Genomic DNA, 23,646 nt, shown 5'->3' with positions numbered 1-23,646 from the left:
AGGCTACTACTGACCTTCTGATACATGTCAGAAGGAGGATTACCTGCTTCTGGAACATGGCTGGAACATGGGTAACAAACCACAGAAAATGCAAATCATAGATAAGCAGGAACTACTGCATATACACATTAGACCAGTCATTAATTATGGTATTTAAGGATATTCACTTTAAACAATCTTTCCTGGTACTAATTATTCCCTAAAAAGGAGGACATTCTGTGGTTAAAAATAAGATTTCCATTCCATCCAACAGAGTGCCTGGAAATCTTAGGGTACTCTTTAGTAACACTTATTAGGATACCTGAAGGAGACCCAGGAGGAAATTTCACTTTTATGGTTGAAAAATAAAACTAACATTAACTCTCATTCCCATAAATATAAAAGTATGATAAAAAGCACCAAAACTTATGTTAAGTACTACTACAATATGAGACTATTGAGAGTCCTAGCTCATTCTCATGGCCCCAAAAGCACCAAAACTTATGTTAAGTTCTATCTACAATATGAGACCTTTGAGAGTCCTAGCTCATTCTCATGGCCCCACGGTGTTAATGTCTCAGTATACTACCAAGCAAAGCCTATTTTGGTTTTAACTGAAGATTTCCCTTCTGTGCAATTACATATCCAAGTTTCTAGCAATTCTTAGTTATATAGCTTTTTCCAGAATTAAACCATGTATGTTTTGTACCAACATGTGTTTCATTTGGTTAGTTCAGACTCCTCCTCTAAGATCTAACTCATGTGTCACATCTTCTACAGGCCTTCTCAGTACACCAAGGCAGCAGTACTATCTGATCCCTCCTCCCTCCCTTCCTTTTAGAACATTTTCCTAATACCTACAAATTCAGTCACCTAATCTTATAAATCTGCCATATTTTATCTGAGAAAGTTTATAGATTCTACAATCTACTTTTTCTAAGAATGATATTCTAAAACAGATTAAGATCCTTAATTATTTGATTTGGGTCAGAATTCTGTGACTCCATATTAGGCTTCCTTATTCTGTGAGGCCAGTCTATAAAAGGCTTCTTACCATAACAAAAATATTGGGAACTAAATATTTTAATGTACAAGACCTAAATAATGTACAAGACCTCTTTGAGGTAATCTTCAGTTGGGCCCTACATTTCCATTTTCTCCTATGGCTTTAAGAGATAACAATATGAGTAGAAGGTATAACAAAGGGCCAAAAGGAATAAGGCCTATGAGAAAGCTTCAATTTCTTCTGAAAATACTTTAAGCTCATGATGCAGGAAGGATGTGAGAGGGAATGGCAAAGCACAATTGATGGGACACAAAGAAATTCAACACTTAAGTCAAAGCCCTAAGAGTTAAAAGACAGATGAAGATGGAGATACATTTGTTTGGTGGTTGTAAAGGACTGGATTACACCACCCCTAAGAAGCCTGATGGCTATGTAATGAAAAACACGTACGACCCTCACCAAGGAGTATGATACTTTATGAAGATCCAAGGAAAGTATACGTAACTGGGTTGAATACATAAGGCGAAGAAAATATGCATCATCTAGACAGGACTGTATATAACTAGCTAAAGCAAAAATTTCAGAATCTTTATGAAGAAATTGTATGCTAAAATAGTACTTTGGGCCAAGATGGAAGATCACTATTCTATCTTTGGTTAAGTCACAAAAAATAGGAAGCAAGGAACTGAATTATTAGACCTCTTCCCGAGGATTCTACTTTCTTGTTAAGAACGGATCCTATATCCGAGGCTTTCTAGAATACTGGTTGTTCTGCATGGTGTTATACTTAGGTTAACCAGGCTTGATAAAAAAATCCCGATGCTTGTAGTTACGGCTCATCAGATAATGAGACTCAGGAAGTACTTTAAACATAGCCAGTATGTGTCTGTGTGTATTTGTCTTGCAGATGAAAAGAAATTATTCACATCAAATATTTCTATACAATGCAGTGAGCCAGCAGTATTATAGTACTATAGAGCAGTGGTTCCCAAAGTGCACTAGTCTGTGGATTCCTGGCAGAGGTTATATGATATCTTCAAGCCCATTTAAAAGGGCCTGTGATGTCAAAATCATGACATCTCCTTCTAGCAGCTCAAATTACATAGGAAGCCAACAGCACTCATTTTTGCCTAGCATTCTGTACTTTTTATTCTCTAAACACAAAAGTCCCCAGGATCATCCTGTTTGTAAACTCTTGCACCTTCTCATTTCTCACATATAATCCTATTATCCCCAAACCACAGAAATCCTTAATATTTTCTCACTTCCTACCTTCTGCTTTTTATTCTTCAAACCTAATTGTTACACTTCCTGAAAAGGGTTAAGTTCCCTTCCCAGATATTACTGTACTTCTTCCATTCCTATGCAATTCTATCTACAAGAATTCCCTATAAAATTTTTCTTATTTGTCCCCATCTCAGAGAATAAGAAGATTCCAAGGCTTTAAAAGAGGTTCTTCTTTCACAAATACACAACTACAATGTTCCGGATTCAACTTATTTCAGTGATTTATGAATCAAGAGCCTCTGATATATGACTGCCAGTCTTTCCTATCTCTAATCTATTCTTCTTCAGAATGCTACCAGTTATCTTCTAAAAGACACACTGATGGTGACACTCCCCTACTTAATCTTTCTAGAGCTCCCAAATTTCCTTTCAAAGCAGCAAATTCAAAATTCTTAATGCTGCACATCTGGTTCCCATCTACTTTTCCAAATTATTCACCCACTTCCCACACTACCTATTCCAACTCTAGCTACATAAGGTAGTTATCATTCACAGATTGTTATTTCATGCTTCCTTCCCTCTGGAATTCTCTTTTCCTTCTTTCTTTTCTCTATTTGTTAAATTACTACTCATCTTTAGACACTAAACTCAAATGACTTTTCACATTGGCAACAATAAAACATATTTCTCATAAATGCAGTTCACTCCTGATTTCAGGAAAGTCACTACTGTATTTAATTATGGAATAGTAATGTTTTTCATCTATGAGTACATGAACACTTGATTTTGATTAGTCTATTTATGAATATGCTAAAAACTCACTGCTACCTCTCATAGATTTAATTCTTAGATTCAATTCCATAGATGCTTACTAAATACTAAATAGTCTTAAGAACAGTCTTGTTTTTAAGACTGGGCCTACAGCCTTTACTACAGCTAAATGGAAAAGCAATAGTATGTTAAGTGGGATTTTTCCTCCTGTTCCAAAATTGTGGCTAAGGCCCAAAGCTGAGAATAGTTACATACTCCCTTTCTTTAAAAAAAAAAAAAAAGATTTATTTATTTATTTATTTATTTATTTATTTATTTATTTATTTATTCATGAGACACACACAGAGAGGAAGAGACATAGGCAGAGGGAGAAGCAGGCTCCATGTAGGGAGCCTGACGTGGGACTTGATCCCAAGACTCCAGGATCACACCCTAAGCCGAAGGCAGATGCTTAACTGCTGAGCTACCTAGGTGTCCCATGTACCCCTTCTTTTAGCTTAAGAAGCCAACCATAGTTGGTATCAACCTATTCTCTCTCAGGGGTTCGTGAGAAGCACTAGTTTATTACTAAACCAGTTCCTATCATAACAATGATCGTAACACTTTTCGTCAATGTGACTCTGAAAAGGCTACTAAGAAAGAGGAAGTTATTGGACTTTAAGGGGAACACAGACTTTATGAAAATAGGATACTCTCTTCCTCTTTGGAGAAAAAAAATTGTAATATCTGAATCCAGGGGGTAAGAAAGTTTGAGGTTATCTAAAAGAAAGACAGACTGGTATTTCATTTTCTATTTGGTTATCTATACAGGCAAAATGACTTACTGATTTGCCTCTCTGTTATATACATAAGGGAAGAGAAATAGGGAGAGCATATGGTGAGGAAGTGTCAGGTAGAAAGATAGGCAAGATTATGGCCTGGTTCCTGGGCCTGGTTCCAAGAGGGATGAAAAATGTATCTTTTCCCTAATGTGCCTGCAGGCCCTAAAATTGGCACTGGGAGGTAGATTTGATTGTAAAGTCTTGAGGGAATAAAAGACATACATATCACAGTCCCATGGTGGGAATGCCACCATCAACAGATTTAGTCCAAAGATGGAACCAAATCTTCCAAGGGATTGCCAAAGCCTATAGAAATGAGATAGGACTGACTTCACTGTTAGTAGGTAAATGGAAATTAGGCTACTGACAATGAGCTAGAACAGCAGTGTTCAACAACCAAGAAAGAGGACTGACACCTCAAGAGTAGGACAGCATGTAGAATTTTGCTTCCACTATCACTCCTCCTAGTTTCAACACCAGAGGAAGAAAAACAGGAAAAAGGGAGGTCAGACATGTGTGACAAAAAGAGGCTACTCATCCACCCCTAAAGTTTTCAGCCCCAGATTAAGGTGTGTTCTGTCCTAGGAAAATGTTAGATAAGAGTACTGATTCAAGTCTGTCAAGTTATAATAGAAAGAGAACTAATTCTTAAATATTGGCATGAAACTGGAGTATTTAAAAATTGCAGAATAGTGACAAGACGCTAAGAAGGAAATTAACATCCAAATGGAAAGGGGAGTCAGACAGAGTTGGCAGGCAGTTACTAGGTAAAAAGCAAAACCGATCTGTGTTTATATCTCAGCAAATTGAGATCCTCAATGAACTGGTTATCCATAGATGGATAGCCTCTGAAATTAGTTTCCATATATATTGGTGTTCTTAGCTTTCCATCTCTCCATTCCTTTTTTGTATATTAAATGAAATCCTGGTATGAGCTCTATTATACTATGATATTTAAGTCTAGAATCAGTATATCAACTTTCTCACTACCTTTTGCTATTCTTTCTGAAAAGTGGTAAGGAGATAAGACCTCTCCTTCTATGCTTGGAAAGTCACCATCAAAATCACAGATATGAATGGACAAATAAGCATTACTAGTGATGGAGGATGCTAAAAGTAGTAACAGGTATTTCAAGTAATAAAGTGAAGGAGATTGATGAGAACAAAGTTCTTGAGCAGAAATTAATTTGATACCTCAATGCTTTCCATGTTCACCTTTTAATGATCCAAACAAAGAAGAAACCCATAAAGAGACTTATCTGACAAAGAGCAAAAATATACTGTAAATGGACACTGTTCAACTGCATGATACAGAGGAAGATAAGTTGAGGTTCCAAAGAAAGAGAGTAAGAGAAAAAGAAGTGAAGACTGGTCAGGAAGTGGGACCTGAACTGGGGCTTTACATGGAGGGTGGAGGGTGGAGGGTGGACAGGCATGGATGATAGACAGAGCGGAACAACTCCTGGATGGATGAGAGACAATAAAGTGGCTGTGACACATTGCAATATTAATACATACCGAGACTGAATTGCGGGTAATGCTCATAAATCTAACTGCAATTAGTACAGGTTTCTGGATTAGGAAGGACATGAAAAGGAAAGCAGAGGGTTAGAATGTACATGTCATTGCCCCATTAAAAGAGGTTTAATCTTTCAATGGACTGAATTTATCCGACTTCTGCAGCATCAGTTAAAAAAAAATTAAAGAAAGCACAGCTTGTCTAGCTGCTTTGAAAAGTAGCTTTCGAGTAAAAGGTCTCTTCCCTTTCTTCTTGGATGGGCACTACCAAGTCGGGCCTTCTAGGACTGAGCTCCTGAAAATTCAGACTGCTAGAAAGGGTTTCACTTTTAAATGGGTTTCTGTTTTCTTTTTCCAGGGGAAAGATTTAAATAGTGTCCTACAATTAATTTTACTTAATACCTGTATCGCCTGGATAAAGTCTATGTTTATGCTTGTTTTAAGAGAAGACCCTTCACTAATTTAATCAAATGACATATTTGTTAGGATTTATTCTGTGCCAGGGAGTTTAAGTACTAAACAAAGAAACAGAGTTATTTTAATGTTAATCTAAGTATAAATCATGAAGATATGAAGTATTGCTGGGTCCCTGGAAAAGCATGCACATGATGACAGGGAAGCCTGCTTCTCTTTAGAGATTTACTGGGGATTTGACTGAGTCTTTATGACTACAATTTTGTTTTACAATTGAGGGAAAGGGCAGCAAATGATTAAACTTCAATGTAGCAGTTTTACAGTTATCCAGACCTTATTGATTGTTGATCAGTAAGAACCAAAGTTGTCTATATGTAGGTCAATGGTTACAAAGGAAGATATTAAACAGAAAAGTGGGCAAATGGAGAAAATAAATGATCATTTTGGTAAGGCTTTTCTCAAAACCTAACAATAAACCCTTGAAAACTCTTTATTTGATAACGATAGACTCATAAGATGGAATTCCATTTCCTTAGGAATCACATTCTTGCATATGATTAAGTTCTCTACATTGCAGTATTGGCAGGAACATCAAAGGTGACATGGTTGAGGGTGAGAACAGATGGTGGAAGGAAGTAGAGAAAAAGTTAGAATGGGTCAAATTTTCATAGAAAGGACAGGAAAAGAAAACAGGACAGATTATTAAGCCACCAACATCTTATCCAAACACTTGATTTAAAAAAAATTCTACACATTTATCGGCATATATTTTGTACATATAACTACAGACGGCTAAAAGATCAAACATGAAGCATCCACAGTACCCTGAGATAAAATGGTTTCTTTTTACTCATTCCATGTGAAAAAGATTTCGAGAATAATCTCTCTTTACACCATAAATGCATACTTAAAGCCTTAGGAAGGCTGCGATTTTCCCCTATGATCCACATCTTGCATCTTACCATTGATCTACGAATCAGCGACAGCCTGGTCTTTGCTTTATTCTCAGCAAATTCCAGGCTACTGATGTCTTTGAGACGAGCCTTGTATTTATTCATCTGTTCCACAACAATCAGCTCCACACAGCTGAAACAGGAAGAAAAAGAAATGAGTCAAATAAAGTATAGCCCCCACAGACTTTTCAGCTAAATGTGGTAGATGGTTGGAGGATGAAAGAAAAATCAACATTCCTTATCTTATGAGCTCCAAGATAAGGTTTATATAACGGTGGCTCACAATTTTGGCTGCACTTTATGATCCATTTGAGAAGCAATTATAAGTTGCAATGCCCAGACCACACCCTAGACCAATTAAATTAGACTCTCTGGGGATAGGACACAAACACCAGGATTTTTTTAAAGCTCCTTTTGCAGCCATGGTTAGGAACCATCACTCTAGATGGAAAACAGAGTTCCGTTAAAAATTAAGGCTAAAGTGAAATATAGGAATACTAAAGTACTAAGGCCAAAAGGATTCAGAGTCAGTTATACTAGATTATAGGAAGATACAAAGTGTATGTATTTTGGTAAATGGAATTTTAAAATACTTTTAGAGACTATAAGCTTTCCTGAAGAAAAGCTAAATTTAAAAAGACCCTTCAAAACAAATGATGAATAGAATTTAAAGAATTTAAAGAAATTTTTTCATTTTCAGCATAAGAAAACCGAAAGGTTGAGGTGGTTGAGCTCAGGGCATGATCCCAGAGTCCTGGGATCGAGTCCCACATCGGGCTCCCCTTGGGGAGCCTGTTTCTCCCTCAGCCTATGTCTCTGTGTCTCTCATGAATAAATAAATAAAATTAAAAAAAAAAAGAAAAGAAAACCCTGTGGTGTCTAGCAAATTTCTTAAAAACATCTGAATTTATGAACTCATTCACTATGTTTGCCATCTGGATAAAAAGGCTACATGGACTCAGAAATCCCTGGGGTCTTGAGGAGGTAATAGTAACCGGCCTTACGTGGTGGTCTTACTGATATCCTGCACGCTTTGTAGTGGGTCAATGGTGTCAGGGCATCGAAGAATGCAGGGGGCAAATACAATGGCCAAAGCATTAGCAGACATTCGATTAGTTTCTTCCTGTAGAGCAATCCTAAGGAATAAAAAAGACAAGTAAAATGGTGATTAAAAGGGAAAATGGTAAGGACTTAAACAAACAAAAGACATGAAAGAAAGAAGATGTATGACATCAACCGCAGTGTACTTGTACGATATTTGTATCAGTTTAAAGGAGACACTTGTAGACTTTTCTGCCTCTAGAAAATGCACTTTCACTCTGCTCCTTACTTGAAGCAATATAGGCCAACAGGTAGCTTATCAAGGGAAATTTCTGACCCACTGCCATACACCTGATGAACATACCTGAAGAATGCAAAGTAGAGACTTCAAGGTATTCTCAGACAGTCGTATTAGAAATTCATCTATCATTTATCTAGTATTTACCAGATATTTATCTAATCAAAATAAAGATGGTATTTATATTCAGAGAAAAGAGATCATTCCTGAAGTCTCTTTGGACAATCAATTCTCGAGGACTATCTAAACCCACCTCCTATGAATTAGGTTATATCAGGATATATATACCTCCTTTCTACCTTCTAGTTCAGGAAGAAGGCAACAGGCTAGACTACACAGTACCACTATGAGACTGAAGTTGTTATATGGCTCAAATAAGGTAGAGAATTCCTTGCCCTGCAGTCCAACTCAGTTGAGGATTTCTGCTCCAAGGAATTATAAAGCACCTGCTTGAGGTACTGACTTTATAAATAGGAAAAAGAAGATCTGTCAGTTTTCCAAATGAAGGAGTTCCTCACTTACTGAAAAGAAAAAAAAAAACAACTATTACACATTGCCTTGCTCCTTGAAATTACCTGACTAAATGAAAGATGAGGCGTTCCAGCGTATTGAGATGAGTTCGGGAGAGCTGGTCAATCACAGAGTATACACCACGGATGGTTTCTTTCCTCTCCTGAAGGCCTAAAAAGGGTAAGGACAGCCAGTAAGACTGAATATTCCCTTATATGCTATATCTTCCTCCTGAACAGATAATAGGTAGCAGGGGAGCCTGGCTCTAAATTTTAAAGTTTTAGGAGAGGCAGTTTTACCTGTATCGCAGGAAAAGAGCAGCTCACAGTTACCACACCAATTTTCCTTTGCTTGAGTTCTAAATTCACTAAACAGTCTCCTGAGTTTTAATCTATATCCTAGAAATCCTTATTAGAGCAAGGGGAAAGAGATGCCCTAATTTTTTTTTTAGGCATTTTGTAGCAGACTGATTCCCTATCAAAATTAATTGCCATGTAATTTATAAATCGGTCTTAGGGGAATCTGAGGAGTCATTTGTCAGGGCCTACACACTTCTAGGCAGGCCTTCAGCAACATCCTACACATCTAAAACTAAACTCCATCACCTGGTAGGCTTGGCATAAAACAGACAGCAGAGTTCTTGCCTGGATTCACAATTTAAATGAATATAAGCCAGCCCTTAAATATATTTAGTCCTTTAATTTATTTATAGTCTTTAGCCTGTGCTTACCCATAGCTCGAAGAAATTCCTCATAGAGTTCAAAGGTCATGAGTGGATTGGGCAAATCGCGAAGCCATTGTTTAAATACACTTGCAATGACATGTATGTTATAGTCATCCAGGTTTACACTCTCAGCATCTATTTAGAGACAAGAGTTAGACAACAAAGCCAAAACGTGCAAAGAGATTCAAATAACTCACTTTAGAAACGATCAGCACCAAAAGAAGGCTTCATGTTTTTAATCAAACCAGTATCTTCTACGATCTAATTCCATGGTTTGGAATAGACTTCTAATTGTGGTAAAGAAACAGCTTTTAGTTTATTTGTTTTCTAAATCTCTTGTAGACTGATAGATACATAAAATAAAAGATCATATGCTTTCATGTTAAAGAACTGTTAAATACAGCTATAAATGTTTCTAAATGTTTGCTCTCAATTTCTGTACTTAAATTGTGGATTGTTCTATCAGCCACACTTTGAGTAGCAATGTTTTAGATGGCAGGTGGGAAAAAAGCCCAGAGGACATTTTCTGAGAGTAAGGCTAATTTTAAGTCATCTTTAAAGGTGAAAGGACATAAGTGAACATAGGAAATGTAAAGAACCCACCCGTACTCTGTTTCACTTATAAACTCCCAATGTTATACAAAAGAAATGACTGGGAGGATATAGGATAAATGATTTTTCACCTGTGCTGACCCAAGGTACAAGGTCGGCAGCTGCCTTTAAACTAACAAAGATGGCGTCTCTGGTAGGCAGAACATCCTGCTTGACTTTTACCAGGCATTTTCTGTTATTATTTCCATACTGACCAATCTCTCCCTGATTTGCTCATTTAAAAACAAAAAAACAAAACAAAAAAACTAGAAAGAAAAAGCACGTGGGTAGGTTCTTGGAGACAGAGACAAGTTTTGTATCAAAGTGTGTTTCAAAACAATCTATTCCTTCTCTAAAGTGGTAAAGAGTAGAAGTTTACAATGAAACCAAAGTCAAACTCCTGTATATGTATTCCAGGGCTGAGGCTATAGCTAGCTCTACACAGGTACATGTTCAATCCACTAATTAACTATGTCATGAATGTAGGAAGGTGAGAACATGCATCAGAAAGACACTTGGGGGACACCTGAGTGGCTCTGCAGTTGAGCATCTGCCTTCGGCTCAGGATATGATCCTGGGATCCCGGGATCAAGTCCTACATCGGGCTCCCTACAGGGAGCCTGTTTCTCTCTCTGCCTATGTCTCTGCCTCTCTCTCTCTCTGTCTCTCATGAATAAATAAAATCTTTTAAAAAACAAAATATCAGCACACTGCTCATCATCATCAACAGACCATCATTTAATTTCCCTGAATCTAAAATTTCTTGTTAATTACAGATATCATGACTTCACTCAATAGTTAAGATTTTAGTTTATTTTTTAAGATTTTATTTACTTGAGAGAGAGAAAGAGAGCATGAGCAGGGGGAAAGGCAGAGAGAGAGGGAGAAGCAGATTCCCCACTGAGCAGGGAGCCCAATGCAGGGCTCAATCCCAGGATCCTGCAATCCTGACTTGAGCCAAAGGCAGACACTTATAAACCCACTGAGCCACCCAGGTGCCCATAAGATTTTAAATGCCAGCTGTGTGAAGTACCTAATAGTGCCTTGTATAAATGACACACTCAGTATGCATTTGCTGAACTGACCACAGAAAAATAAGACTTTTACAAAGCCACAAAATGATTTAACAAGCACCACAGAAAAGACTGCATTCTTCTGGCTGCAAGAAAAAGATCAACATGTAATGAAAAGTTAAAAAGTATGAAATGACCTACTTAAATAAAAGCAGTTGGTCTTGATTTAGAGAGCGCTATCTTACCTGTATCTAGACCTTGTCGAAGCTCCTTAATTTTATTAGTTGAACCAGACTTTCGGTAAATACCTTCTGTGTACAGTCCATGCATTTCAATGTAGTTTATGAGCTTTTCTACCACTAAAGGAACAGTGCGTTCTTCACTGGTCAAACGGGACAATTCAACCCCAAATTGTCGAGATGACAGCTCTGGATCATACTAAATGGAAGATAAATTTTTGTTTACAAACATATTCAAACATCTTTAAACATGTTTAACCAGTTATTTAAGAGGAACTACTTTTCATTTCCCTGAAGTTTCATGAGCATAGCTTTAAGAGTTGGAAGGAAAGGGGAATTAATGGTTAACACTGATGGTATATATCAAGTCAGGTATTTCATATTTGCAATAGAAATATCACTTTTCTACCTCACAGGGTTATTATAAAGATTAAGTAACTGATGAACAAAAATAGTACAGTATCTGATATATGACAAATGCTCAATAAACTGGTAAAGAAATAACGCTCATGGGCAGCCCCAGTGGCGCAGCGGTTTAGTGCCGCCTGCGGCCTGGGGCGTGATCCTGGAGACCGGGGATCGAGTCCCATGTCGGGCTCCCTGCATGGAGCCTGCTTCTCCCTCTGCCTGTGTCTCTGCCTCTATGAATAAATAAATAAATAAATAAATAAATAAATAAATAAATAATAAATAAATAAATAAATAAATAAATAAATAAATAAATAAATACATAAATAAATAAAATCTTAAAAAAAAAAGAAAGAATGCTCGTTGCAATGATTAAAACAAAATAAACTTTAGCCAAACTTCTTGCTCTTACTTTGACACAAACATGTATACATACACACATATATAATTTATTTAAATGGCCATCCCCAAAGCATTAGGAATGTTAATAAAGATCTGTGAAAGCAAAAAAATAAAATACTTCAGGGTATTAAACAAAAACTTTAAAATCATTTGATTTGAAACCAACTAATTTAAAGCAAACATGCTAAAAAAGTCTATTTCTTGAAATTAAGAGAAAAATTAATTTCACTATTTTCAACTAAAAAAATTCTGAGTTTTCTAACTTACTTCACAGTTAGCATTATACCTTCTAGACCCATCCATGTTGTTGCAAGTGGCAAGATTCATTTTTTATGGCTGAGTAACATTCCATTGTGTATATACATCACATATTTACTCATTCATCTATTGATGGACACTTGGCTCGCTTCTATAATTTGGCTATTATAAATACTGCTGCAATAAACATACAAGCGCATATATCTTTTTGAATTACTATTTTCATATTCATTTGGTAAATACAAAGTAGTGAAATACAAGATCATGTGGTAACTTTATTTTTAGCTTTTTGAGGAACCTCCATACTGTTTTCCACAGTGGCTACACCAGTTTGCATTCCAACCAACACTGCATGAGGGTTCCTTCTATCCACGTCCTCGCCAACACTTACTTCTTGTGTTTTTGAGTTTTAGCCACTTTGATAGGAGTGAGATATCTCACTATGTGGTTTAGATTTGCATTTCCCTAATAGTGAGTGGTGCTGAGCATCTTTTTCTATGTCTGATGGCCATCTGCATGTCTTCTTTGAAGAAATATCTGTTTATGTCTTCTGTCCATTTTTAAATTGGATTTTTTTTCGTGTTGAGTTGTGTAAGTTCTGTTTGTATTTTGGATATTAACTCTACTAAATATTTCATTTGCAAATAATCTTCTATTCAGTAGGCTGTCTTTTAGTTTTGTTGACTGTTTTCTTTGTTGTGCAAAAGCTTTTTATTTCATTATTGCTTTTGTTTCCCTTGCTTCAGATGACATATCTAGAAAAATGCTGCTATAGCCAGTATCAGAGACGTTATTGCCAGTGTTCTAGGATTTTAATGGTTTCATGTCTCACATTTAAGTCTTTCATTCCATCAGAGTTTATTTTTGTGTGTGCTGAAAAAGTGATCCACCTTCATTCTTCTGCATACAACTGTCTAGTTTTCCCAACACCAATTCTTAAAGACACTTGTAAATTCTCGCTCTCCTTTGTCATAGATTCATTGAACTACTGTGGATTTATTTCTGGGCTTTTGATCCTATTCCATTGATCTATGTGTCTATTTTTGTGCCAGAACCACAGTATTTTGATTACTAGAGCTGTGTCACATATCTTGAAATCTGGAATTGTGACACTTCCAGTTTTATTTTTCTTTTCAAAACTGCTTGGCTAGTCGAGGTCTTTTGTGGTTCCATACAAATTTTAAAATGATTTGTCCTAGTCCTTTGAAAACTGCTACTGGTATTTTGAGAGAGATTGCAATAAATCTGTAGACTGCTTTGGGTAGAATGGACATTTTAATGATATTCGTTCTTGCAATCCATGAGCGTAGAATATCTTTCCATTTGTTTGTCATCTCCAATTTCTTTTTCATCAGTGTTTTTATAGGTCTACAGAGTATGGGACTTTCACTTCCTTGGTTATTTTATTATTTTTGGTGCAATTGTAAATGGGATTTTTTTTTTCTCCATTTGGCAGTAAAATTATATACTCAGTATTTTTATTTTTATTTCAATTTTTAAAATTATTTTTTATTTTTTAAAAGATTTTATTTATTTATTCATGAGAGACACACAGAGAGAGAAAGAGAGGCAGAGACACAGGCAGAGGGAGAAGCAGGCTGCATGCAAGGAGCCTGATGTGGGACTCGATCCCAGGTCTCCAGGATCACACCCTGAGCTGTAGGCGGCACTAAACCGCTGCGCCACCCGGGCTGCCCTCAATTTTTTAATTTAAATTCTAGTTAGTTAATCTATATGGTAAAATTTTTTTCAGGTGTCGAATTTAGTGATTAATCACTTACATATAATGCCCAGTGCTCACCGCAAGTGTCCTCCTTCATACCCATCACCCATTAGCCCATTCCCTGCTTACCTCCCTAAAGGGATTGTTTTCTTAATTTCCCTTCTGCTACTTCAATCAGTAAATAGAAACACAACAGATTTCTGTATACTGATTTTGTATTCTGCAACTTTATTGAATTCATTTATCAGTTCTAGCACTTTTTTGGTGGAGTTGTTAGATTTTCTATTAATTATATTATCAAGTCGTCTGCAAATAGTGAAAGTTTTACTTCTGCAAATAGTGAAAGTTTTACTTCTCCCTTACCGATTTCAATGCCTTTTATTTCTGTTTTTGTCTGATTGCTGTGGCTAGGACTTCCAATACTATGTTGAATAAAAGTGGTGAGAGTGGACATTCTTGTCTTGTTCCTGACCTTAGAGAAAAAGCTCTGTTTTTTTCCCATTGAGTATAATGTTAGTTATGGGTTTTTCATATACAGTCTTTATTATATTGAGGTATGTACTTCTAAACCTACTTTATTGAAGGCTTTTATCATGAATGGATGGTTTACTTTGTCAAATGCTTTTTTCTGCATCTATTGCAATGATCATATGGTTTTTATACTTTCTCTTGCTGATGTGATATATCACATTGATTTCAAATTTGAACCAACCCTACTTGATCATGGTGAATGATTTTTTTTAATGCATTGCTGAATGAATTCATTTTCCTGATATTTTGTTGAGGATTTCTGCATCTATATTTATCAGAGATATTGTAGTTCCCTTTTTCTATACTGCCTTTATCTGGTTTTGATATCCAGATAATGCTGGCCTCACAGAATGAATGTGAAGGCTTTCCTCCTCCTCCTTGTTGAGAGTAGTTTGAGAAAAATATGTATTAGTTATTCTTTAGATGTTTGGTAGATTTCACCTGTGAAGCTGTCTGGTCCTGGATTTTTGTTTGTTGGAAGTTTTTTTGTTTGTTTGTTTTTGTTTTTTTTTTTTAACTACTGATTCAATTTTATTGCTGGTAATTGGTCTGTTCAAATTTTCTATTTCTTCCTGATTTAGTTTTGGGAGGCCATACATTTCTAGGAATTTATCCATTTCTTCTAGGTTGCCCAATTTTTCATAATACTCTTTTAAAATCCTGTATATTTCTGTGTTGTCAGTGGTTATTTCTTCTCTCTTATTTCTGATTTTGAGTCCTTTTTAATTTTTTTTTTTATGAGTCTGGCTAAACACGTATCATTTTGTTGATCTTTTCAAGGAACCAGCTCCTGGCTTCACTGATGTGTTCTACTGCTTTTTTAGTTTCTATTTCATTTATTTTTGCTATAATCTATCTTCCTTCCTTCCTACTAGTTTAGGGTTTTGTTGTTCTTTTTTAGCTCTTTTAGGTATAAGGGCAGGTTATTTGAGATGTTTCTTGCCTCTTGAAGTAGTCCTGTACTACTCTAAAACTTCCTTCTTAGAACAGCTTTTGCTGATCCTAAAGATTTTGGACTGTTTCATTTTCATTTATCCCCACGTGTTTTTTAAAATTTCTTCTTTGATTTCTTGGTTGACCCATTCTTGGTTGACACATTCATTCTGTGAGGCCAGCATTATCTGGATATCAAAACCAGATAAAGGCAGTATAGAAAAAGGGAACTACAATATCTCTGATAAATATAGATGCAGAAATCCTCAACAAAATATCAGGAAAATGAATTCATTCAGCAATGCATTAAAAAAAAATCATTCACCATGATCAAGTAGGGTTGGTTCAAATTTGAAATCAATGTGATATATCACATCAGCAAGAGAAAGTATAAAAACCATATGATCATTGCAATAGATGCAGAAAAAAGCATTTGACAAAGTATACCATCCGTTCATGATAAAAGCCTTCAATAAAGTAGGTTTAGAAGTACATACCTCAATATAATAAAGACTGTATGAATGACCCATACATGGGTTTAGTAGCATGTTACTGAACCTCCATGTATTATTTGTGGTCTTTCCAGATTTTTTCTTGTTGTTGATTACTAGTTTTATATTGCTGTGGTCAGAAAAGACACACAGTATGACTTCAATCTTTTCTAATTTGTTGAGACTTATTTTGTGATCTAATACGTGATCTAGGGGATCCCTGGGTGGTGCAGCGGTTTGGTGCCTGCCTTTGGCCCAGGGCGCGATCCTGGAAACCCAGGATCGAATCCCACGTTGGGCTCCCGGTGCGTGGAGCCTGCTTCTCCCTCTGCCTGTGTCTCTGCCTCTCTCTCTCTCTCTCTCTCTCCCTGTGTGACTATCATAAATAAATAAAAATTTAAAAAAAAAGAATTTAATATGTGATCTATTCTGCAGAATGTTCCATGTGCAAATGTGCAATGAAAAAAATGTATATCTGTTATTTTGGGATGGACTGTTCTGTACATATCTTTTAGATTCCTCTGGTCCAATGTTTCATTCAAAGTCACAATTTCCATATTGATTTTCTGTTTGTATGACCTATTCATTAATGTAATGGGTTATTAAAGTCCCTTACTATTATTGTATTACTAACAATTACTAATGTTAGTTATTAGCTGCTTTATGTATTTGGGTGCTCCCATGTTGGGTGCATAAATATTTACAATTTTATCTTCTGGCTGGATTGTTCCTTTTATGAGTACATAATATTCTTCTTTGTCTGTTAATAGTCTTTGTTTTATTTTTATGTTTTTACTTATTAATTTTTTTTTTTAGTAATCTCTATATCCAAATGGGGTTTGAACTCATGACCTGAGATCAAGAGTTGCATGCTCCTCTGACAGAGCCAGCCAGATGCCCCTAACAGTATTTGTTTTAAAGTGCATTTTGGGGGATCCTTGGGTGGCTCAGCGGTTTAGCATCACCTTTGGCCCAGGGCGTGATCCTGGAGTCTCGGATGGAGTCTCGGGATCGAGTCCCGCATCAGGCTTCCAGCATGGAGCCTGCTTCTCCCTCTGCCTGTGTCTCTGCCCCCCCGCCCCCGTGTCTCTCATGAATAAATAAAATCTTAAAAAAATAATAAATTCTATTTTGTCCAATATCAACTATTGCTAACCTGGCTTTCTTTTCACTTCCATTTGCATAATAAATGCCTTTCTACCCTTTCACTTTCAATCTGCAGGTGTCTTTAAGTTGGAAATGAGTCTGTTGTAGGGAGCATTCACATGGGACCTTTTTTTTTAATCCATTCTGTCACCGGATGATTTTTGATTGGAGCATTTATAGTCAATTTGCATTCTAAGTTAATATTGATAGGTAGGTATTTGCTGTCATTCTGTTACTTGTTTTATGGTTGTTTTTATAGTTCTTTTCTTCTCTTGCTCTCTTCTCTCAGTTTGCTAGCCTTCTTTAGTGATATACTTGTATTCTTTTCACTTTACTTTTTGCATATTAATTACTGGTTTATAATTTGTGGTTACCATTAGGTTTTATAAATAACATCTTATGCATTTAGCAGTCTATATTAAATTGGTAGTCACTGAAACTTAACCCCATTCTTTACTCATCACTACTCCCCGTGTTTTACGTATATGACCATGTTTTAGGTCACATTTTACATCTTTTATTTTGTCAGTCCCTTGACTGATTTTTATAGGTATGCTAATTTTTACTGCTTTCATGCTATTTTCTTATTCCTCCTACTTATGGTCTTTCCTTTTCAGTGAGAGTCCCCTTTTAAGTAGGGCTACTTTAGTGGTGATGAATTCCTTTAACTTTTGTTTGTCTGGGAAATTCTTTATCTTTCCTTTTATTCCAATTCATAATTGGCTGGATAGAGTATTCTTGGTTGCAGTTTTTTTTTTCTTTCAGTTTTCAATGTATCATATGCCACTCCATTCTGGCCTTCAAAGTTTCTACTGAAAAATCAGCTGTGAGCCATAATGGGTTTCCTTTATTTTTTCCATCTCTTTTCTCTTGCCTTTTTTTTTTTTTTTTAAAGATTTTATTTGACACAGAGAGAGAGAAATGAGAGGAGAGAGCACATAAGCAAGGGAAGTAGCAGGCAGAACAAAAGGGAGAAACAGGCTTCCTGCAGAGCAGGGAGCCCAATGCGGAGTTTGATCCCTGGACCCTGGGATCATGACTTGGGTTGAATATAGATACTTAACTGACTGAGCTACCCAGGCACCCATCACTGACTGCCTTTAATATTATCTCTTTATCAATATTTTTGGCCATTTAAGTTACTGTCTTCATGTGGACCTCCTAAGGTTGATTTTGTTGGGGCGTCTCTGTGCTTCCTGGATCTGGATTTGTTTCCCTCTCCATATTAGGGAAGTTTTCAGCTGTTATTTCTTCAAATAAATTTTCTGCCCCTTTTCTCGCTCTTCTCTTTATGGGGTCCCTATTGTGTGAATGCTATTATACTTGATGGTGTTCTTGAGTTCCCTTAGTCTATTTGCATTTATTATTATTATTATTTTTCTCTCCCCTGTTCAGTTTGATTACTTTCCATGACTGTCCTCCAGGATGCTGATCTGTTCTGTTTCCTCGAATCTACCATTTATTCTATCTAACGTATTTTTAATTTCAGTTACTATGTTCTTAATCTCTGATTGGTTATTTTTCACATTTTCATTTGAGGATCTCAGTGAGGTCTTCCCCTCTTATCTTAAATCCAGTGAGTAGGGATCCCTGGGTGGCACAGTGGTTTAGCGCCTGCCTTTGGCCCAGGGCGCGATCCTGGAGACCCAGGATCGAATCCCACGTCGGGCTCCCGGTGCATGGAGCCTGCTTCTCCATCTGCCTGTGTCTCTGCCTCTCTCTGTCTCTCTGTGACTATCGGAAATAAATAAAAATTAAAAAAAAATCCAGTGGGTATTTTTATGACTTATTACTTCAAATTTTCTATCAGGCATATTACTTATCTCTGTTCTCTTGCTGTGATCTTGTCCTATTCTTTCATTTGGGACATATTCCTCTGTCTCCTAATTTTGCCTAACTCTCTGTGTCTGCTCCTATGTGTTAGGAAAGTCAGCTACATCTCCTGCTCTTGAAAGTGGTAGCTTTATAAAACAGAGGTCCTATAATGGCTTAGAGTGCAATGTCTCCTGTTCACCAGAACCTGGTGCTTCAGGGGTATTATCTCCTATGTGTTTTGCATGCACCCTGCGAACATGATTGAGCCATGTTTGCCTTCAGTCCAGTTATCTACAATGGCTTTCTCTGCCTGTTGAGGGCAGGTTTTGGTCCCTATATTGTTCGTGGGCCAGTCTGGGGCCACCATGGGCTTGAATTGAATCAGACCAGGGGCTTGCCAGAGATGCAGTAGCACTAAATTATAGGATGCTTTCCCTGTGTTGTCCCCCGAGAAGCTTTTGTTTGTGGGGGGCCTGCAATTGTACTGGTGTGCATGGTTATATTTCACTCTCTCTGGAGCAGGAATCACTTTGGAGTGGTGCTGGTTCCTGTCATGGCCACTTGCATACTGTCAGGCTCATGGTACAACTTTTGATGGGCTCTGGCCAACGGTGTATTGGAGGGGGGCATTTCCACAGGAGAACATGGAGGCAGGTACACTGTTAGTAAGCTAGGTGGAAAGAGTTCTTGCAGCACTAGCTCTCGTAGGTGCCCATGTTTCTAGGCTTGGGGACAGGGAAGGAAATGGCACTCACCAACTCTTCTGTTCTTGGAGAAGTCCCCCAAAGAGCCCTGCCTCTCCAGCACATGCTCTGAGATTAGGAAATCTCCTTTCTATATTCCCTGGGCATTTTTCAAACTACTGCTTCTATGCTGTATCTCAGCAGGGCCATTGGTTATTTTGTCTCTTTAAATGTGAGGGCTCCACCTTCCCAGTTCCCCCAAAGCCAAGTCACTGTTTTCTAAATTTCCAGGGTTAAACCCCACTGACTGTTAGGTCCCTCTGGTTTTCAAAACCAAATGCTATGAGGATTGATTTTTCCCATGTGAGTACCCCAAGTCTAGGGTGCCTGGTGTGGCGTCTGATCCTCTCCCCTCTATATGCTGTATAGTCCTTTCCTCCCACACAGTCCTGTGGGTCCATTTAGCTCCCACCACATGTCCTCTCTGTCTATCCTCTTCGATCAGCCTCTTCTCTACATTTAGCTGTGGAGAACCTGTTCTGCCAATCTTTGGGTCATTTTTCTGAGTTATTTACACTGATGAGGGTGTTACCTAGCTGTATTCAGGGTTGTATTCAGGGGACAAGGAGAGTTTAGTATCTTCCTACTCTGCCATCTTCCCAGGAAGTCGTATCACTTGATTTTTGAATGATAAACAACTTGGTATTCATAGAATAAAAGCCAACTTTATCACAAGGTATTTTTCCCCATTTTTTTTCCATTAGCACAGATTCAGTGTACTAAGATTTTAAGACCTATATATCTGAAAATACTGAGAGTACAGTTTTTGACCAGAGTGAAATTAAGTTCTAAATCAACATAAGGATAACTAGACAACTAGACAATATATCTATGCTGTGATGTAGAGTGACCTACAATTTTCTTTTATTGTAATATCCTCCTTCATGTTTGACTTCAAGGTTTCACTATCTTCTTAAGTCAATTTGAGGGGAAAAAAGTTATGACATATTTACTCCTTTACCATTCTTTGGCAGAGTTTATAGAAAATTGACATTGCTTCTTTTTTAATTACTGGGAGGTAGTCAATGATCAAACTATCAGGCCTGAAATTTCTTTGTGGGGAGATTTTCAATTGCTGACTATTTTAATTGATATGATTCTTCAGATTTTCTATTTATTCTTAGTTTAGCTAAATTGCGTTTTGGTGGGAATTTACCTACTAATATAAATCCTCAAATTTGTAAGTATCAGCAGAGTATCCATTAATAGCCTTTAACTACTTTTTAATATATACAGTATCTGCACTGATAAATGAATTTTTTATGATGATAATGTTTTTTTAGAAGTTCTTTTTATTGATCACTCTTGCTAACAGCTTATCTACTGTTTTAGTCTTTTCAATGAGCTAAAATTTGGCTTTCTAGATTTTTATCTTGTAACAAATGCTCTTGATTTCATTTATTTCTCTTTATTATCTTCCTTCTACTGCCCTTTGGATTAAATTTGCTGAGGTTATTTTTCAGAAATAGAAGTTCCATTTCTGTCTTTGTATACTTTCTAATTGCATACATTTAAAATAGCTGTAAGTAGTCTTCTAATCATAACTTTCGATATACCTACACTTTTGTACCTTGTCATATTTTATCATTCAGTTCAAAATATCTTTTAATTATAATTTATAAGAATATTGTTTTATTTCCAAGTACTTGAGTATTGATTATCTAGTTATCTTTATGTTGATTTAGAACTTAATTTCACTCTGGTCAAAAACTGTACTCTCGGTATTTTCAAACCTCTGAAACTTGTAGGGACTTGCTTTATGACCCAACATATGATCAATTTTCTCAAATGTTCCATGTGCACTTTCAAGTGCACAAGACTGTATGCAGGCAGCTGTAGAATGCAGGGTTCAATACATACCAACTAATTCAAGTTTTTTCATCTTGTTTTTCATATCATTTACATTCTTACTAAATTTTATCATGTTAGGTATTGAAGCAATAATATCAAGACTCTTCTGAAGTTAGAATTTTTATATCTCCCTGACAAGTTGACCATTTTATCATTATGAAACACCTTTATATGAAGTAATGTTTCTTGCCCTACAATACACTTTAATATTAGTATAGCAATATCACCTTTCTTTGGTTAGTCTTTGCATGTTATAGCTATCCTTTCGCTTATAACTTTTCTGTAACTTTATAGTTAAGTATGTTGCTTGTTAACAGCATATCATCAAGAATTTTTGGTTGGCTTTAACCTTGTCTTTTAACTGGAAGCACCTTGCCTATTAACAAAGTAATCACCAATATATTTGGACTTGTACCTGCCAATCTACATATTTTCATTTCTGACCTAATTTATGCTTATTTCTCTCATTTCTTGTCTTTGTTTAGAATGATCAAAAATTTTTTTTGTTTTTCCATTCTCCCATCTTTATTAGCTTTTAAAATATATATTCATTTGCTATTCTCTTAGTGGTTAAAGACTATAACAAATACCCGTAACATATTTAAGTCTAACGTATTTTTAACACCTTAGCCACTTCTCTAATAACCCAGGGACTTTAGAATAGTTTAACTCCATTTACCCAACTAACTTTTGTGTTGTTGTTGTTGTTGTCAGGCATTTTAATTCTATATCCAGTCGGCCTTTAAAAAATGTGGGAATTAAGGGCACCAATTCCCTGCACAGTCAAAAATCTGCATGTAACTTTTTAGTCCTCAAAAATATAACTACTAATAGCCTATTGCTGACTGGAAACCTTACTGATAATGATAACATAAACAGTCGATTAACACACTTTTGTATGTTATATGTATTATATACTGTATTCTTACAATGAAGTAAGCTAAAGAAAATGTTATTAAGAAAGTCATAAGGAAAATACATTTACAGAACTGTATTTATCAAAAAAAATCCATGTAAGTAGACTCATGTAATTCAAACCTCAGTAGTTCAAGGGTCAACTCTAAATTTTAAGTGTCACAAGACATTATTATTATGTTTATAGTCAATATTCATTTAGATTTACAAGTATTATTTATTCTTTGCATTTCTCTTCATTCTTTTCTACATTTCTGTTTCCGTCCAAGATCATGTTCCTTCTGCCTAGAGTACCTACTTAGTATTTCTTTTAGTGCAGGTCTGCTGGTGACAGATTTTTGAGTCTCTGTCTGGAAATGTCTTCAAATCATTTTCACTTTTGAAGGCTACTGTCATAGGGTACAGAATTCTGAGTTAGCTTTATTTTCTTATACCACTTAAAATATGCCAGGACACTGTCTTTTGACTTCCATCGTTTCTGTTGAGAAGGCAGTTGTCAGTCTTTCTCACTACTCTGTTAGCAATGTTTCTCCCCACTCTGATTGCTTTTAAGAACTTTCGTTTTTCTTTCATTTAGAGCACTGTGCATCTGTTGTGGCTTTCTTTGTATTTATCCCACTTTAGGTTAAAAAATAGTTTATGAACCTGTGACTTGATGTGTTGGCCATTATCTCTTAAAATGTTGCTTTTCTCTCATTTTCTTTTCTTCCTGGACTCTTTTTTTTTTTTTTAAGATTGTATTTATTCATGAGACACACACACACACACACACACACAGAGAGAGAGAGAGAGAGAGAGAGAGGCAGAGACATAGGCAAAGAGAGAAGCAGGCTCCATGTGGGAAGCCCCATGTGGGACTCAATCCCGGGACCCCAGGATCACGCCGTGGGCCGAAGGCAGACACTCAACCGCTGAGCCACCTAGGTGTCCCTTCCTGGACTCTTATTACACACATTTAAGAACTTTTCATCCCTTCCTGTATGTCTCATGTTTATTTCTGTATTTTCCCATTCACTTTTTGATCTCTGCACTTGAATATTTCTACTGACCTATTTTTCAGTTCACCAATCTTCTCCTCTCTATGACCAATATGCTGCAAAGCCTTTATTTTTTAGAATCTCCATTTGCCCCTGTTTTAAATGTGTATTTTCATTTTCTGATAAAAAAGAATTTTTCTTTTTACCTATTATTTCAACATATTGAAGAATTTTAAGTACATATCTGGTAATTCAGTAACTGAGTCATCCATGAATCTATTGTCTACTTGGTTTTTTTCTCAGTCTCATATCTAATATTATTTAAAATATCTAATATTATATATGAAC

The 23,646-nt window shown here is 36.4% G+C and overlaps 1 protein-coding gene across 8 annotated transcripts in view; it reads right to left on the bottom strand.

Moving 5' to 3' along the window:
* Nucleotides 1–23,646, bottom strand: part of MYO9A (myosin IXA) — a 291,269-nt gene that overhangs the window by 25,496 nt on the left and 242,127 nt on the right. For all 8 annotated transcript variants that reach the window (XM_055319695.1, XM_055319702.1, XM_055319694.1 and 5 more), the window contains 5 exons: nucleotides 11,112–11,304; nucleotides 9,269–9,397; nucleotides 8,604–8,709; nucleotides 7,694–7,825; nucleotides 6,699–6,822 (listed from right to left, as the gene is read on the bottom strand). In XM_055319695.1, the coding sequence (XP_055175670.1) occupies nucleotides 6,699–6,822; nucleotides 7,694–7,825; nucleotides 8,604–8,709; nucleotides 9,269–9,397; nucleotides 11,112–11,304 (684 nt within the window). The remainder of the gene's footprint in view (nucleotides 1–6,698; nucleotides 6,823–7,693; nucleotides 7,826–8,603; nucleotides 8,710–9,268; nucleotides 9,398–11,111; nucleotides 11,305–23,646) is intronic.

This window comes from Nyctereutes procyonoides, unplaced genomic scaffold (assembly GCF_905146905.1).
Source record: "Nyctereutes procyonoides isolate TBG_1078 unplaced genomic scaffold, NYPRO_anot_genome, whole genome shotgun sequence".
In the NCBI taxonomy this organism is placed as follows: Eukaryota; Metazoa; Chordata; class Mammalia; order Carnivora; family Canidae; genus Nyctereutes; species Nyctereutes procyonoides.
This window is presented reverse-complemented; position numbering and strand designations above follow the sequence as displayed.